Consider the following 12,522-nt stretch of genomic DNA (forward strand, 5'->3'; position numbering starts at 1 on the left):
ACAAAACAAAAACTCTGGTATTTCAGCTTACCTTTCCAAAAATATTTCACACTCTTCCTTCCACTCCAGTCAAACTGGCTTTCTAGCTATTACCAGAACTCATTAATTCAACTTTTGCCTCTAGACCTTCACAAAAGAAATTCTTGAAAAATCCTTTCTTTCTCAGCTCTCCCTCTCACAATCTCTGTTTTCTTTCAGGGTTCAAATCCCTCTACTGCCACCTCTGATAAGGTTGTCCTGATCTCCCTGGCTGTCAGTGTCTCTTCCTTCACATTACCATGCAATCATCTTGTACAGTACTTACTTATCAGTTTACATGGCATACTCTCTAGTAAAATGTAAGCTCTTAAATGGTTTGTACCGTTTCTCATTTTTGCCTTCATATTCCCAGTGCACAGTGTAAGAACTGCACAGTGTAGGAATTTAATAAATGTTGACTGATTTAATTTCAAACTAAAGACCATATTTAAACCACTGCTCACAGATTCTCAACTCTTGGCTAACATGTAAGGATGGCTAGCTATTTTTTATATCATACTCTAGTTAGATAATTAGAATGAAATTTTTAACTAATTTGCTACTTGTGAAACATAACTGTGGATGGGTTTAATTATCATCTCCATGCAGATGACTCACAAATCTATACATCCAGACCCAGTCTCTCTCCTAAGCTTCAGTACCATATAACAAGTTACCTATTTGTCATTTCAAACTAGATGGTGCATAGACATCTTAAACTCTTGGATACTCTTTTGTCTCTTAAATTTTTTTGACACTACTCTTTCCTGGTTCTCCTCCTCCAAGTTTAACGGTTCCTTATCTCCACTGCTGGCTTGTCATCTATATGACTCCTTAACTTAAGATTGTTCCTTAAGGTGCTGTCCTAGGCCCTCTTCTCTTGTCTCCTCTCTCTTTTGGTAATCTCATTATATCCAATAAGTTTACCATCATCATTATGCAGAGGAATCAGAGATTTCTAGATGGAGATCTAGATATGCTAGTACCTTTAATAGAAATAAGGAATATGAGAATAGAGGAAAGATTGCAGAGAAAGATGATAAATAAAATTTTGGACATGTTGAGTTTAAGAGATGTTCCCGGAGCAACCAGTATGAAATGTCCAATAGACAATTGGTAATGTATGACTAAAACTCAGGGAAGATATTGGGGTTAGTTGGAAACAGAAAGAAAGATAGCTAGTTGTGTTACATACATACACAGACACAGAGTACATATATATGTGGACCAAATACATACAACTATATGTATGTATGTATGTATATGTGTGTGTGTGTGTGTGTGTGTATGTATATACATTTGGATATATCACAACTAGGAGAAACCCTTCTTCCCTAAATAGATAGTATTTAACTATTTTGCATTTATTCTGAATTTATTTCATGTGTTGTCTCCCCTGATATAACATAAATTCCTTAAAAGCAGGAACTGTTTCATTTTTTGTATTAATATCCACAGTGCCTGAAACACAGAAGATTTTTAATAAATGCTTGTTAATTGATTGAGGATCAGGTTCTGGTAATCATATTATTAAATACATACAATATTTATTATACAAAATATCCAAAACATGAATGTCCAGAATATCCAGAATACTTTTGAATAATAAAATATCCAAAATGCAAAATAAATAACATTAATTTTGATTTTGATTTGCTTAAGACCAAGGAAGCAACTGAACTGAAACCAATATAAATTATTACCATTTTACATTCCCATATTAACAGTTTTTATAGCTATATAGGAACTGGTTATTCATACAAAATCTCCATGTTTTATTTCCCCAAATGATTTTTAAAAACCTGTGATGGTGTACTTACAAATAGTTCTGTTGCCATTTTTGTCAGAAGTTGGAGCTTTGATTTCTTCAAGCTCTGATTGAAAAATGTGATAAAAGATATTTTAGAACTCAAGCTTCTTTCTAGAAAATTCTTAAATACACTAATTTTCTGTTTTGCAACAGAATGTATTCTCTTAGAACAAAAAAGGAAGGTCTTTGTTATAAGACAGGCAAAATTAAATTAATACTTTGTTTATACTTGTTTTGAATTTAATAAGTTTTTAAATAGCCAATTATGTCTTCTCACCAAGAAATTGGCCATGCCACCTAAGAAAAATGCTTACATAACTGAAATTTGACTAGCTTTAGTGTCATAGATTTTTAGACCTGGAATGGCTCCTTGGCATATTCTAATCCAATTCACTGATTTTCCAGATGAGGAACCTGAGGCCTGGAGAAGTGAGGTTGCCCAAACTCATAGACCTAGTAAATGGTAAAGCTACAAACAGAACAACTGCGTTGTATTAGACTGTGTACTGTGTGTGACATTCATTTTTTTCCCATCTTTATTCCCACTCTCTAGAAATGCTAAGCTGTAATAAAATAAATAATAAAATGAAGGAATTGCTCCAGTATAAGAAATAAGACAAAAAAGGTCAAGATAAACAAAGTGGATTTTAAAATCTCTAATAATCCACTATTGGCTATGAAACCTAAACTGTAAAAGAAAATATAACTTAATTTACTCAATTACAAAAATAGTAATGGGCAGGAATGATTTCCACTGTGGTAAATGAGCATGAAGATACTAGTATGGAAGTGTTATAAGATCTTTATATGCATTATCTCATTTGATCATCTGAACTTCACAATCCAGTGAGATAAGTATTATTATTCCCATTTTACAAATAAGGAAACTGATGATGCTGCAAGAAATTAAGTGACTTGCCTATGGTCACAAAGCTAATAACTGTTTAGAAGAGGATCTGAATCTTCTTGATTCTAACTAACACTTTATTCTCTACATTACACAAAATAAATTTAATAAAATGAATAATGGCTAGATGTATATTGCTACATATGTACATAATTATTACTGAAATGTTATTTAAGTGTTCTAAGTCAGTACAATAAAATTGGGTTTTTTTTAAAGAAAAGGTATCACTATTGAATTTATCCAGTTACTTTAAAAATTACAAATATATTAAATTTGACATCTTTAATAAATCTAAAATATATATGATACTAGACATAATAACTGGATAATTACCTGTCATGTTTTGGGAAATGGTTGGCCAGAAACACAAGCCCTAGCCAATGTTCACATTAAAGACAGATTCCTTTCCACATCAATTTGGTGCTTAGATAGTAGTTTAGGTTAATACTGAAATACCTAGCTGAATACTTTACTCTATTCCTGACTTAAGCTATTATTATCCCTCTATCTGGCAGAACAATCACATGTTGAATCTTTAAGTACAACAATGTCCCCTATATAACCAGAGATGATATTTCTTGGTTACATGTTAACTCTTTTGGTAAGAGATTTTCTGGAAAAAGGAACTGATGTTCTTAGCTAATATACAATTTGGGGATTATCTCTGGATTTACTTTATAAGTCTTTTCTCATCTGCAAAATATAATCAAATGTTCACTCTAATATCTGTAAATGAATCACAAAAATCTTATGAATCCTTCTTTGCATAGAAAAAAGTACTCACACCTATGTAAAAAACTCATTTTCAAAGTTGGATGCCTTACTTTTATAGCACATTTTCCTTCGTTTGAAATTTAAGACTGTAAAATTTTTTGAAGAATTTATTGTCAGGTTCAGTTGCATTAGTACCATTATCTCAGAATCTACTTTTCCAGTGCAGGAAAGTTCAACGCGAAATACTGTTTAAAAAAAAAAACACACACACATAAAGTTGAGTCACATAAATGATTAAAAAAAAATCAAAGTTAAAGATGATACTTTAATAATTAGAAAAATGTATTGCAAAATGTCATTATTAAAAATGAATAATTTAAAACTGACTAAATAGATTTGAAAGTAATTTTGAGATGCACATGTAAAAGCAACACACAAATATAGAGAAATTTATTTTATCAACAAGCATATATTAAACACCTATGAGGCAGACACTGAGGTCAGAAAAATAAGGACAAAATTATCCTCACCTTCAAGGAGTTCACATTCTTTCGAGGGAAAGCATCAATTAAAAATCAACATGAATTTATTAAGTGCCTACTATGCTAGGTGCTGGGGTATAAAAATTCAAAGAATGAAATAATCCCTACCATCAAAGAGTTCATGTGCTAATGGGGAGACCTCACCCATATATGTAAATTAATATAGCATGAATATAATGTAAATAAATATATAAACATAAAGTGAAACAAATACTAAACATAAAGTGAATAAATATCTACAAAATCATTACATACAAGGTAGTTTGGGATGGAAGGAATTAGCAGTTGGAGGACGGGAAATCAGGAAAGGATTCATGTAGAAGATAGTGCTTGAGCTGCATTTTAAAGGAAGAGAGGAATTCCATGAGGTAGAAGTAAGGAAGGAGGGCATTTCAGTTATATGAGACAGCTGTGCAAAAGTCCACAGACCAGAGACAGAGTGTGAGGAGAAGAGAGAAGGCCAGTCTGGTTGTGGCATAGAGTGCAAGAGGAAGATTAATGTCCAGAGAGACTGAGAAGACATGTTGGGGCCAACATGTGTAAGGCTTTCAAAGCTAAACAGAAGAGTTTATAATTTAGTCTAGAAGCATCAGGAGCTACTGGAGTTGATTGAGTAGGGGAGTCATATGATCAGACTAGCACTTAAAGTAAAATTATTTGGCAGCAGTGTGGAAGATGGACTTGAGACAGTCTGGGCAAAAGGTGACAAAGGCCTGAAGTAAGATGGTATTTGTCCTTGTTGAGTGCAGAGAAGAGGTAAGATGAGAGAGAAACTGCAAACATAGAAACAAGTTTTGATTGTTTAGGTGCGATGTGGCAAAGTGTGGAGTCCAGGAAAATATCAAGGTTACAGCACATACAAAGATAGTTGAATATCAAAGCAAACATAAAATAAATACAAAATAAATGCAAAACATTTTCAGGTGGTGAGGGATCTAGCAACTGGGGCTTGGGGAGGAGAGAACAGGACAAATGCAAAATTTGGGGGCTAGTAATGCTATTCAGAAATTGTCACATTCAACACTATCCTTTGTAAAGATGGTAGAATAATTTTTCTTTTTTTGTAGGTGAATAAACTCAGGCTTAGGAAGACTCATAAAAAAGGATCTATCTGAAGAGCTTTTATCTAATAGCCATTGTATATGCATAGAAAAACTTTCATTTACACTTTATGGGAATAGTAGCTTATTATAGGACTGCTTGAGATCTAGTCCTATCCCATAATGTGTTAATTTTAATGTTCTTTTTGAAATTTGGGGGAAGTAAATGGAACCACAAATTCCTGGATCCAGCCCTGAAATTTCTATGCTTCTATTCATTCATTCCTCAGTAATTAAAATATCTTCTTAATTAAATAAAAACAGGCATAATACTACCACCCTAGATTAAAAAAAAAATTACTCACCTGATAAAGTGCGTGGGACTTCCCCTTGAATAGAAATGTTGACCTGGGGCATGTCCATAGCCACAGGATTGTCTATCTGGAATCCCAGTTTATATTCAACCTAAAAGAGAGACAGAATATAGAAATAGTCTAAGTGATAAAGTATGAGACATTAATACTCCAAATTTATTTTACTTGGGAAATGAATTAATCATTTATTCATGCAAACTAAAACAGCAAAAAAGATAAGCCAGTGTTAAAAATTTAGCTAAATGAACAACTATTGTATGCTGTGTTGATGAAATGTTTATTTTGTTACAATATAATATACAGTAAAACCTCAATTATACAAGACTCAGAAAAATAGCAACTTCAATTATCTGATACTACAATAAAGAAGTCCCAGAAGAGCAAACACAGAAAAGAACAGCCAAAAAGGATGTGATGGGATTTACTGATTCACTGACAAAAAGAAATGCTCATTGGTTCAGCAAGGCTAGTAAAGACTCAAATTAATGCATTCTCCAAAGTAAAAGGAGGTATGTGGAGAGGGATTGGGGTAGGACTCTCGGGAATGAAAGAAGAAAGCATTTATAATAATATAATAATAAAAACCAATAAAATATATTTTATTTTAAATAATATATTTTAAAATAATAATAATAATAAATATTTTTAAGTGCCCTGCATTCAAGGCACTATGCTAAGCATAGACAAGTAGGACAGTCCATATTCTCAAGGAGCTCACATTCTAATGGCGGACATAACACATAGGGAAGGTTTTAGCTCCAAGTCAGATGGAAACATCCCATGATCCTTAGTGGCAGCAGCAAAGCAGACAGTAATGGCTCTCCTTTAATGTCATTTCCATTTCTATTTCTGATGCTGAACCATTTAACAACGTCAAAGACTTTGGTGCCAAGAACTTTCTTTCCTCGGTCTTCAGTTGCTGTGGTTAGCACCTTCAGGAGCAATTGCCAGGCTGCATCTTCTCAGGGACAGCTTCTCAGGATGATGGCTGCAGACAATGGGCTGGAAGCATAACTGTTCCCAAGGCTCTTGGGCTCAGGTTCCTGACATGTCTGCACTGGAGTCTAAGGGGAGATGGTGTCAGTATGGCAGTAGATGTGGTCTGATGTGCTTAGCATATGCTGCCCCCTGTGTCTGCCTTTTGATCTTGCTGCTTCCATTAGGCTGGCTTGCCTGTCCTGTAGGTAGCAGCTGTAGGTTGGCAGTTAGGGATGGCTGGTCCCTTTTCTACAGGAACTGCTTAGTGATTTCTCTCCTCAATGGCTGTGGGCAGGAAGTCTGGTGGTTGTGGAGCACTGCTATTCCCAAGGCTTTTGGGTTCAGGGTTCTGGGTTATCTCCATCCGGGTCTGAGGGGAGACGGTGGTAGTGGTGGTTTGATGCTTCCTCCTGTGTCTCCTTCAGAGTGCCTTGTTTCTTCAGCTAAAATAGCTTGCAGTCAACAATATAAATGATGTAGAAGACTGAGTTACATCTATCAAGAAGATCATTGCAGCTGGTTACTGATGATGAAATAGGAACATAGTCTTAAATATTAAAAAACCAATATGCATTAATAATGACTTAGGGGCAGACCTGAGGAGAGGCTTCCACAAGTATGTATGTCAATTAGTATCAGAAAAAGAGTATGAGAATTCCAGCCATGATGGCTGCCTGAAAGGAAGCAGACAGCCTAAATCCTACATATATACTCTAGCCAAAATAATATAAAAAATGAAACAGACTGAATAATGACCAAAAAGTCAATGAGAAACTAAGTGGCTCCTTCCACCTCAGAACTTCATTAAAAAAAAGTTAGCCAGAAACCCACAAGCAATAGGAAAGGGGCTTCCACCAACAAGCCAGAACCAGAAGAGGCAAACAAGCTTGTAGCTGGCAGGAAGGCAGGAAGGTGGCAGAAGGAAGGCAGAAGGAAGGCAGGAAGAAAAAAATAGGCCAGGGGAATGGAACCAAAATGACAGAGAGAAGCCAGGAAGTTGCTGAGTTTCCCTGTTTCCCTGAGCCCCAGTTTCCCTCAGAAACAATGTTAAATCAAGCCTCTAAACGAATTCTGGAGTGACAAAATCCACAAAAACATGGAGTGAAACAATTTTCCAGCCCAAATAACTTAGAAGGACTTCAGGGAAGTTCTTGGCTAAAAGGGTAGTGCAGCCCAGCACAGGCAAGGTCCAGGCAAGTCAGCAGGAGGCTCTTAGCCACAGCACAGCAACTAAGGTCCTGTGGTCTGACCTTAGCAGGCCAGTTGTGAAGCCTCCAACCCCAGCGCAGCAGGCAAACTGCCAGAACCAAGGACATAACAGGTGCAACTAGTCTGGGTCACCTTAGTGCAGTGGGTAAGCCGTCAGGCCCCAGTGCAGAAAGCTGTGACCAGAAGCCTGGCCCCCAGTGCAAGAAGCTTGGGACAGTGCCCCCTGTACCCCAGGAACACAGCTCAACTTAAAAAAAAAAAAAAGCAAAAAGCAAAAAATAGCACTGACCATAGAAAGCTACTATGGCGACAGGGAAGATCAAACACAAACTCAGAAGAAAACAACAATGTCAAAATGCCTACATGCAAAGCCTCAAAGGAGAATATGAATTGGTCTGAAGGTCAAAAATTCCTCTTGGAAGAGCTCAAAAAGGATTTTAAAAATCAAGTAAGAGAAGAAGAAAAATTAGGAAAAGAAATGAAAGTTATGCAAGAGAATTATGAAAAATGACTCAACAGCTTGAAAAAAGAAGCACAAAAACTGATTAAAGAAAACAACTACTTAAAAAAACAGAATTGGCCAAATGGGGGAAAACCCACTGAAGAAAATAACTCCTTTAAAAACAGAATTGGCCAAATGGAAAAAGACGTACAAAAGCTAACTTAAGAAAATAATTACTTAAAAATTAGGATTGGGCAAGTGGAAGCCAATAACTATGAGACATCAAGAATCAGTTAAATAAAATCAACAGAATGAAAAAATAGAAGAAAATGTAAAATACCTCATTGGAAAAAAACACTGACCTGGAAAATAGATCCTGGAAAGACAGTTTAAGAATTACTGGACTCCCAGAAAGCCATGATCAAAAACAGAGCCTAGACAGCATCTTTCAAGAAATTATGATGGAAAACTACCATGATATCCTAGAACCAGAGGGTAAAACAGTGACTGAAAGAATCTACCAATTACCTCCTGAGATTCCAAAATGAAAACTACAAGGAATATTGTAGCCAAATCCCAGAAAAATACTGCAAGTAGCCAGAAAGAAACAATTCAAATAACAAGGAGCCACAGTCAGGATTGCACAGGGCTTAGCAGCTTCTACATTAAAGGATCATGGAATATGATATTCTGGAAGGCCAAGAAGCCTGGATTACAACCATGAATCAACTACCCAACAAAACTGAACATAATCTTTCAGAGGAAAAGATGGACATTCAATGAAATAGAAGACTTTTAAAATTTCCTGATGAAAAGATCAGAGTTGAAAAGAAAATCTGATCTTTAAATACAAGACTCAATAAGCATAAAAAGGTAGACAGGAAAGGAAAAAAAAAACCATGGTATTAAATAAGGTTAAACTGTTTAAATCCCTACATGGGAAGATGATACTTGCAACTCTTGAGAACTGTATCTCTATTAGGGTAGTTAGAAGGAGTATACTTAGACCAGAGAGTGTGGGTACAAGTTGATTTTGATGTGATGATTAAAAAAAATGATTAAGGGGTGAAAAAGGATTGTTCTGGGAGAAGAGGAAAGGGGGAAGCAGAATGGGGTAAATTATATCACATGAAGAGGCATGAAAGACCTATTACAGTAGATGGAAAGAAGGGAGAGGGTGTGCATTATTTGAACCTTACTTTCACTGGATTTGGCTCAAAGAAGGAATAACATAAACATTCAGTTGAGTAAAGAAATCTATCTTACCTTATAGAGAACTAGAAGGTGAAGGAGAAAAGAAAAAGGGGGTGCTGACAGAAAGGAGGGCAGATTGAGGGAGGCAGTGGTCAAAAGCAAAACATTAGTGAGGAGGGGCAGGGTGAAAGGAGAGAGAGAAAAAAGTATAAATGGGGAAAGTAGGATGGAGGGAAATACACAGCCAGTAATCATAACTGTGAGTGTGAATGGGATGAACTCTCCCATAAAACAGAGGTGGATAGCAGAGTGGATTAAAAACCAGAATCCTACAACATGTTGTTTACAAGAAATACATCTGAAGCAGAGAGACATACACAAAATAAAAGTAAAAGGGTGGAGCAGAATATATTATGCTTCAGCTGAAGTAAAAAAAAGAAGGGGTAGCAATCCTGATCTCAGACAAAGCAAAAGCAAAAATAGATCTAATTAAAAGAAGCAAAGAAGGAAACTACATCTTGCTAAAAGGTACTACAGACAAATAATATCAATCCTAAACATATATGCATGAAGTGGTATAGCATCCAAATTCTTAAAGGAGAAGTTAAGTGAGTTACAGGAAGAAATAGAAAGCAAAATTATACCAGTGGGTAATTTCAGCCTCCCCCTCTCAGAACTAGATAAATCTAACCACAAAATGAACAAAAAAGGAGATGGATTGAATTTTAGAAAACTTAGATATGCTGGACCTCTGGAGAGAAGTGAATAGGGATAAAAAGGACTATACATTTTTCTCAGTGGTACATGGCACCTACACAAAAACTGACCATGTGTTAGGGCATTAAAAACCCCATGATCAAATGCAGAAAGGTAGAAATATTAAATGCATCCTTTTCAGATCATGATGTAAAAAAATTACATATAACAAAGGGCCGTGGAAAGATAGATTAAAAATTAATTGAGAACTAAATAATCTAATCCTAAAGAATGAGAGGGTCAAACAACAAATCATAGAAACAATCAATAATTTCATCAAAGCAACAATAATGAGACAACATACTTATGGGATACAACCAAAGCAGTTCTTAGGGGAAATTTTATATCTCTAAATGCTTACATGAATAAAATAGAGAAAGATCAATGAATTGGTTATGCAATTTAAAAAGCTAGAAAAAGAACAAATTAAAAATCCCCAAACACCAAATTAGGAATTCTGAAACTCAAAGAAGAGATTAATAAAATTGAAAATAAGAAAACTATTGAACTAATAAATAAAACAGAGCAGATTTCATGAAAAAAACAGATAAAGTTTTGGTTAATTTGATTTTAAAAAGAATAAAACCAAATTGCCAGCATCAAAAATGAAAAGGGTAAATTCATCACCAATGAAGAGGAAATTAAAGCAATAATTAAGAGCTGTTTTACCCAACTCTGTGGCAATAAATCTGACAATCTAAGTGAAATGTATGAATATTTACAAAAACATAAATTAACAGAAGAGGAATTAAAATAACTTAAATAACCCCATTTTAGAAAAAGAAATTGAACAAGCCATCAATAAACTCCCTAAGGAAAAAAAAAACCCAGGGCCACACGGATTTACGAGTGAATTTTACCAAACATTTAAAATATAATTAATTCCAATGCTATATAAAGTATTTGGAAAAATAGGTGAAGAAAGAGTCCTACCAAATTCCTTGTATCACACAAATATGTTGCTGATACTTAAACCAGGGAGAGCCAAAACAGAGAAAGAAAATTATTTCTCTACCGAATATTGATGCAAAAATGCTAAACAAAATGTTAGTAAAGATATTACATCCTTTTAGCATGAGTATAATACACTATGACCAGGTGGGATTTATATCAGGAATATACTGGTTCAATATTAGGAAAACTATTGGCATAACTGACCATATCAATAACAAAATCAACAGAAATCATGTGATTATTTCAATAGATGCAGAAAAGGCTTTTGACACAGGCCAGAAGCACTTATCTTGTACAAAGCTTCATATTTAGAGGCAGTAGAGTGAAGATATCCCCTGAAAAACATAAAAGTGATTGGAAACCTACAGGAGAGTCTGGACTAGAAACAGAAGCAGAAGTCTCACTAAGGCAGCACTCAGGATACAGCTCTTGGGACTTCAAATATTTTGGGGGGGGAGACCCTAATTCTTGAAAGAAGGGGTCAGAAAAGGAACTCATATGACCCAGGGCAAAGGACCAGCAATAGGAGGAGCCTGGTCATAGACACAAAGCCCCAGTTCAGGAAGCAAAACTAGAGAAGACACTGACCACCATATAAACTACTATACATCAAAAGACACTTAAAATTCCAAACTGGAAGTAAAGAGTACTTCTATAACATCCTTAAGCAGAGAAATTAAACAAAATATTAAAAAATGAAATAAAAACTCTGGAGGAAAGAACTGGAAAGAGAATAAAGAACTTAAAATAAGGAACTACCTTATCCAAGTAACAAACTCTCTGAAAATTACAACGGACAAAACAGAAATCAATAACTCCATGAGACAAGAAATATTAGGGGAAAAAAATCAAAAGATCAAGAAAAACATTATTTACTAACAGAAACAACTGACCAGGAAAACTGTCAAGGAGAAAGAATTTAAGAATCATTGCATTCCATGACATGTATATGCCATTTTGAAGTTTGCAAAGTGCTTTACATAAATCATTTCATATCATGCTCACAATAACCCTGAGAGTTAGATACTACAGGTGGCATATGAAACCCTTCATATGTGTTATCACCCTAATTAGAATGTGGGCTCCTTGAGAAAAGGGACTTATTTTTCTATTCGTATCACTGCATTTAGCAGTGCTTTGAATATTTTAAACACCCAATAACAGCTTCATTCATTTATATACCCATTGTACAGATGAGAAAACAGGCTTAAAGTAATTAAGTATTTTGTACATAATTGTACACTTGTTATCAGAGGTAGTATTTGAACCCAGGTCTTCCTGAATCTACATCCAGTAAGTGTACTATACCTTGCTGACTCAAAAGGAAAATGTCACCTGACACCCTGAATTTAATGTATGATAAAAATGAGACGTCACATGAAAATCCAAAGGTAAGAAAACATAAGGCTACTTCAAAGTTCAATTTTGTTTAAATTTTTAGACATGGCAAATGTGTAGATTTGTTTTCATTATGCTTATTTGCTATAAAGGAGAGAGAGAGAGAGAGAGAGAGAGAGAGAGAGAGAGAGAGAGAGAGAGAGTGTATTTTAATGGAGTTTCAGTGGAGAATGGAGCTAGTAATAA

At 35.0% G+C, this 12,522-nt stretch overlaps 1 protein-coding gene across 2 annotated transcripts in view; it reads right to left on the minus strand.

The window, feature by feature from the left end:
* RYK (receptor like tyrosine kinase) overlaps positions 1–12,522 on the minus strand; it is a 113,142-nt gene that overhangs the window by 56,081 nt on the left and 44,539 nt on the right. For both annotated transcript variants that reach the window (XM_020986079.2, XM_078146761.1), the window contains exons 3-5: positions 5,397–5,496; positions 3,560–3,694; positions 1,839–1,892 (exon numbers count right to left, since the gene is read on the minus strand). In XM_020986079.2, coding sequence (XP_020841738.1) covers positions 1,839–1,892; positions 3,560–3,694; positions 5,397–5,496 — 289 coding nt within the window. The remainder of the gene's footprint in view (positions 1–1,838; positions 1,893–3,559; positions 3,695–5,396; positions 5,497–12,522) is intronic.

The sequence above is a fragment of the Phascolarctos cinereus genome, unplaced genomic scaffold, assembly GCF_003287225.1.
Source record: "Phascolarctos cinereus isolate Bilbo 61053 unplaced genomic scaffold, phaCin_HiC Scaffold_726;HRSCAF=1367, whole genome shotgun sequence".
In the NCBI taxonomy this organism is placed as follows: Eukaryota; Metazoa; Chordata; class Mammalia; order Diprotodontia; family Phascolarctidae; genus Phascolarctos; species Phascolarctos cinereus.